The sequence below is a fragment of the Condylura cristata genome, unplaced genomic scaffold (assembly GCF_000260355.1).
Source record: "Condylura cristata isolate star-nosed mole 26May11 unplaced genomic scaffold, ConCri1.0 scaffold00014, whole genome shotgun sequence".
In the NCBI taxonomy this organism is placed as follows: Eukaryota; Metazoa; Chordata; class Mammalia; order Eulipotyphla; family Talpidae; genus Condylura; species Condylura cristata.
Genome location: NW_004567115.1, coordinates 29,800,447 through 29,806,890, shown reverse-complemented (window position 1 = coordinate 29,806,890; position 6,444 = coordinate 29,800,447). Strand labels below are relative to the sequence as shown.

At 41.8% G+C, this 6,444-nt stretch overlaps 1 protein-coding gene across 3 annotated transcripts in view; it reads left to right on the top strand.

The window, feature by feature from the left end:
* Nucleotides 1-1,943: 1,943 nt before the first annotated feature.
* The window catches only part of MLF1 (myeloid leukemia factor 1), a 26,676-nt gene continuing 22,175 nt past the window's right edge, over nucleotides 1,944-6,444 (top strand). For all 3 annotated transcript variants that reach the window (XM_012724756.1, XM_004682305.2, XM_004682307.2), the window contains exon 1: nucleotides 1,944-2,026. In XM_012724756.1, the coding sequence (XP_012580210.1) occupies nucleotides 1,980-2,026 (47 nt within the window). In that variant the 5' untranslated portion in view covers nucleotides 1,944-1,979. The remainder of the gene's footprint in view (nucleotides 2,027-6,444) is intronic.

The following is a 6,444-nucleotide window of genomic DNA, read 5'->3' as shown; positions in this document are numbered from 1 at the left end:
GACATGAATTTAGAAATTCACTAACAAGTATGCTCTCATAGTTTCATACTGAAGTTGGAGAAGAACAAATCTTCCCTGGAAAAATTATGTGATCTTAGCTTGGGTTGTAACCTTCCTTATCTCAGCCACCAGTCTGAGAACTTGGCTAAAGGTATAGAGAGGTAAAAGTTCCAAAGGATTGAATTTCCAGCTCCCAAAATAACTCCTGAGTACTCCTGCCACCTCCAAATCAGGCTTGCAACTTCTTCACATTGGCAAGGTGCCAGCTCTCCAACCTTATCCCTGGAGGCCCTGAAGGGCCATGGATAGCCCTCTGTCCTTAGATGGACAGCCCTTTAGAGAGTCCAGACAAGCCACTGAATGAAAGCTGCCCATGCCCGGTGCATTTTCTTTCTATTCACACTCTTATCATTCTTCCTCAATGTCTTGTCTTCTGTTGGCTACTCTACCTATTGCTAGGTTTCTGAAGGGGAGTGTTTTCCAAAACCCAGTGAGCACCACTGTCAGGACATCTCTCCCTGCTGTGAAAATCCCACCTGCACTAGTCCTTAAATTAACTCATTTCTTCACTTAAATATGTAAAGACTATTGGCCCTCCCTGGTGGCGCAGCAGGTTGGAGCACAGCACTGCTAAGCCAGCCATGGCCACTTCAGTGTGAGTGTGATTCCCTTCCCTGGAGGTGATCCTGGAGTTGACTCACATGGGGCGGCAGAACTCTCCTGATCTACCTGCTACTCCCCTCTGCAGTGTACTTCACTGATCTGCCTGTTCCGCTTGCCACTCTGTCTCTGGTGAATTCTCTCATGGCCCCTATATCTCTAGCCTGTACCACAGTTCTGTGTGCATAAATAAATAAAATACTGTTTTTAAAAAGTTAAAGACTGGCCCTCCCTGGTGGTGCAGTGGGTTAGCACTGCAAGCTAGCAGCAGCCACTTCAGTGCCAATTAGATCCCCAGCCCAGGAGGTGACCCACTTGATGCAGCAGACCTCTCCTGACAGCCCCCTGCTGCTCCCCTCAGCAGTGTCTTTTGTAGATCTGCCTGTTCTGCTTCCCACTCTGATGCTGGTGAATTCTCTCACTGCCCTTGCATATCTGGTTTGTACACCAGTTCTGGATACATAAATAAATCTTTTTAAAAATAAGCCATTCATTCACTAAACAGAAAAAAAAGTTAGACTATTAAAGCAAGCACAACTTTAAAACCAGCTTCACTTGCCATAAACAGAAGGGCTCACCTACAAATATAATGTAAAAATATCTAGTAATAGAATTTTAGTTGGTGAGGGCTGCTGAGTTGAGCTAGTGCGTCCTAATGTTGGGTTAGGGAATTCTGAAAGTGTTAAGACACTTCAGCATCAAAGGAAGATTTCCCCTGTAACATGAACGTGGAAAAGCACAGAAAAGAGAGCAATTTTCTTAGTTTAAAACACGGCGTTTACATATAAATTAAGCACTTCCTACTTCTGGAAACACAGCTCTGAGTTTTAAATTCACAAAAGGCAAATGAGTTTGACGAAATCTGAAAGACCTCACCGATCTGCTTCAAGCAACTGCACTTCTAACTACACTCAGTTTTTTGCACGTTTCCCCGGTACTTTGAGCACACTCTGCAACTACCAGTGCTGGACTATAGGATTGTTTTGTGGCTCATACATTGGCCTTTGAGACGACCCTGGGAATTTTGGGGTTCAGGCCGAATTCCACCCACGACGGTCAAATTTTGCTGCGCCTCACTCCCGAGGCCGGAGAGGGTTTTCCTGTGTTTGTCACGGTCTCCATGGTAGCCATGCATTATTCCCGCCCTTTTTGGTGACGTTCTCGGATGTGACCAATGGGAGCTCAGTTCGGGTCGCTCCCCGCCCTCTCAGGCGTGACTGACAGCGCTGAGCGAGGGTTTGTGGCTGCTGCGCTCAAGTGTCTCGTCAGTCGCCGCCGCCGCCGCCGCCGCTGCCGCCACCGCCGCCACTGCCGTCGCGATGTTCGGGATGCTGAACAGCAGCTTCGAGGACGACCCCTTCTTCTCGTGAGTGTGCCGTGGGGAGGAAACTGGAGGGAAAGAACAAGTGAAAATGAAGAGGGTAAAGGGTTCGTTGATCCGGAGCAGCCGGGAGAAAGAGGAGGGTTCGGTTTGGGCGTCCCGGGACTTGAAGTGCGAGCTGAGGGAAAGAGGATGACTTGGGACTGTGAGGTGGGAGAGGGTTTAGGGGTGTGTAGAGAAGGAGTGGATTTGGGGGCGCTGGACTGGAAGGAAATTTGGGGCCACGAGGTGGGGCCACGGAAGGATTTGGGAATGTGAGATGAAGTAGTTGGGGGTGTGGGTGAGAAGGATTTGGGGCCGTGGGGTGACGATGGGAGAACTTAGGGTGAGAAGCGAGAAGAGGTTTTGGGACAAGGGTTGGGGGGAAGGGCTTGGCGGGGGGGGGGCGAGGGGTGCGAGAAGGCTGCCCCGCTATTACCTGTGTGCGGGCGGCTCTCCACTCAGCCGGTGTTGGGGGCCCGACTCCCGGTAGGCGCATCTCTCCCGGGGCGGGTGGAGGCCCTTCGCTTTGCGGGGCTTTGCCGGGGCTGAAACTGTCGTCCCGGAGCAACTTCCGATGGGGTCGCAGGACGCTTTCTGCATTCGGGTTAACCCCCGGCGAGGGCGGAAGTGTTTTGTAGGATGTCAGTTCTTCCAAAGGTGAAACGTTTGAAAAACCTAAGCGAAGAGTTCGTGCGCGCACTACAGAGTCGGAGAGTTGCACTGACTCCGGCCTCCAGGGACTGGAAGTTGCCAGGTGCACGGTTTGTTTTCTTTGCTTTGCTGTGACTGAGCCAGGCTTGTTTGGAAAGAGACTCGTCTTTCTGTCGAAAGTACAACTGGGGCTAGGAAGCTGAGAGGAGTACTTGACACCTCGGGTAAACGAGCGCCAACGTGAACGACTCCAATCAAAGTAATGCGATACCTTAAGAAGAAGGTTTCAGAAATCAGTTGTATTTTTAGTATGACCTACCTAGTTTTCTGTCTATTGTTATAACGTTGGCAATGATAGAAGCAGTTAATAAACTGCTTTGGTCCCTAAACAGGAAGATTTGTGAAATACACACACACACACATATGCATATGTATCTTACTGTACACACACACACACACACACACACACATAGGTATTTACCCAAGTGTTTTGCCATTTTGAATTTTCACTTGCAAATTTATTTTGACCACTTAAATTCTCTGTATAACATGGGGAGCCATTTTTTAAAGATTAAAATTGTTAACAGTTTACTATATAGCTTTTTTGTGATAAAGGAAACTTAAAATGTGTTAGGACTATTTTTAAAACGAAAGAGCGTACAAGGATTGAAAAGTGAGAGAATAGAAAAAACAAAATGATTAATATAGAAAAACAACATTTTATGCTAAAGGCAACACATAACTAAGGGGGATAGTGACTTAGGAAAATGCAGTTTTAGCTAACTTGTTTAGGAGATGTTGATTTATTTATGATCAGTGTCATTTTTAGAATTTTCAAGGTTATGATTTGCTGTTTTAAAGATCTCTGAGAGGGACTAAATATATTCATAGATAGTTGAGCTGTTGAAGTGGTTCTTACAAAATTGTGACATCAATACAGTTGGTGCCATTTAAGAAGACTACGATGAGAACCTTCTGAATAGTATTATGACTTTTATTATACCAAAGTGAACAATGGCCTAAAGTAAGTTTTGTAATGAAAACTTCTTTAAAATGTGTAGCAAAAGTGTAATTTAAACTCCTGGTTTACTCTTTCTGAACAAAGGTAATGAACCCAGAAGTAGTGGGAGTCAGAAATAGTAACAGACCACAAGTAGTAGGCATACATCAAAGAACACTTTTCCCCTGTGCTTCTGGATGGAAAAGACCTGGCAATCTTTTCAGTATTCAATCCCTGTAACCTTCAAATGTCGACAGCCATGCCATATAAATTTAGGATAAGACTGTTATGTGAACTTTATAAAACAGATTCATGCTTATACTTTCTTTGTTCCACATTCAACTACACAAATATTAAACATACATTGGGGAGGTAAGAGAGAAAGGTATGAGTTTATATTTATTTCAAAATATCTGTAATTTGACTCACCTCTTTAACTCCAACCCAAGCAAAATGAACATTCTTTACTTAATGTAAGTCCAACATAAGGGATTCATAAAGGTGACAGTTTGCTTATCAGAGTCATCCACTACCTTAAGAAACAAGAAGGGTTCTGTGTCACCATTTTAAAATTATTATCCCTACCATGCACCAGGTTTTTGAGTTCCCTGGTGATTAGTTTAATTTATGATACATAGAAAATATTCAGTAAATATTGTTTATTGATAATTTGATGCCCCTGATTAGCTGTCTTGTAGTTAATATGGTATTTAGTTGCTTGCTGAAAGATAGCATTTTCCTTCAACAGATATCATTGTTGATTTTGACAATTTCTAGTATGAACACTATAACTTTCTAAAGCTATTATTATATTATTATATAAAGGACATATGTATAAGCAGATTCTTCTTATCATTCAAAAGTGGGCAGGCAAAAAAAATAAACTTCTTGGAAATAGTTAAAATTGTAAAATAATCTAAGGCCAATGAAATATGGTCAAACTGTCCAGTGTCTAAAATATGATTTTTTTTTTGAAAAACCTGAAGTTTTGAATTCAAATAGATATTCATTGTTTATCTCTTTATAATAACTCATTAAATGTTCCACCAGAAAATCAAAAGGAAACTTTAAAAGTGACATTTTAGGGCCCTCCCTGGTGGCGCAGCGGGTTAAAACACAGCACTGAGAATCTAAAGCCACTTGCACATGAGTTCGATTCCCGCCTGCCCCAGAGGTGACCACATGGCGTGGCAGACCTCTCCTGACCCACCCGCTGCTCCCCACAGCAATGTACTTCATCGATCTGCCTGTTCTGTTCCCCACTCTGTCACTGGTGAAGCCTCTCACCGCCCCTGAGCCTCTGGCCTGTACTCTAGTTCTGTATGCACAAATAAATAAATCTTTAAAAAAAAAAGTGACATTTTAAAGTTTAGTGTTTTATTACATAATAGAACTTTAAAAATATCAGTTTCATAATCTTGTATTTCAGAGATGAAATTATTTCAGTAAAAATTGTTTCACAGTATACCTGCCTGTATCCTTTCTTAAGTAATAGTACTTCTAATTTGGTTAAAAGCACCATTTCCTAGTATGCATTTTTTTCTCAATACTACTTTCCCCTTTTATATATATTTACTTAAGAGAAATAGAAATGTGTGCTTATGGACAGGAAAATCTGAAGTTAAATGGTGTGGCTATCAATCTTACATACCCCTAAATACTATAATTCATTATAAAAATTTACATATATCTAATAACCATCTAGAAAATTCTACTTTGTACAGAACTATAGTTCATGTTTTCTTTTTTTTTTTTATGTATATAAGAACTGGGTACAGGCCACAGGTGCAAGGGTGGTGAGAGGATTCACCAGAGAGAGTGGGGAGCAGAACATGCAGATTGACAAAGTGTACACTGCTGAGGGGAACAGTGGGTGAGACAGGAGAGGTCTGCTGTGCCTTGTGGGTCAGCTGCCTGGCTGGGGATGGAACTGGTGCTGAAGCAGCTGTGGTTCAGGGTGCTGTGCCTTCACCCGTTGTTGCCACCACAGAGGCCCCACATATTCATAGAACTAGAAACTATTGCTAAGCTACAGCAATAAAATTCTGTTCATACAATTTTAAAAGAATGGTTTTGTTACCACTTAAAATGATTAGACATTAAAGACTCAAGGTAGGTTGGCAAATCTGTCAATTTTTTTAAACCAAAAATTATTACTTTTTTTTAAAACACTCTACTCTTTAAACTAATGATGATGATCCTCTGTATATACTCATAAGATATTACTTTCCCCATCTCTTTGCTTTCAACAAGAGCATACATTTTTCAATGTCTTTTTTTTTTGTTCATTAGGTACAAACCATTGAGTTAGGAGTCAAGAAGCACAGTTACTGGATCTAAGAATGCCATTCAAGAGCCTCTATCCATAGATAATTCTGTCAGTAGACTTTGTGGGTACCCATGCATTGGTAGGAGAGTACTTGTAGAATGGGAGGTTCATAGTCATTCCTATAGTTCTTTCAGCATCAAGCTCTTCTTATACCACCATTTAAAGCTGTGCTTCTAAGCAGTGGGAATGTAGAATTATCTATAGAAATGTAGTTTATTTTGAAGTATTTCTTGGGTTTCTACTATATGCCCAACTCTGCAGACTCATAAATTTGTAGAATTCTTGGCCCCTGCACTCAAGATTTTCTTATGAATGTTGTATGTATTACTTTTAATGTCAAAACTTGGATCACCTATTATTTTCTTTATGGACATGCCTATCTCATTGAAAGCAGGCAACACTTTTTTTTTTTTTTTAAGATTTTATTTATTCATACAGAAC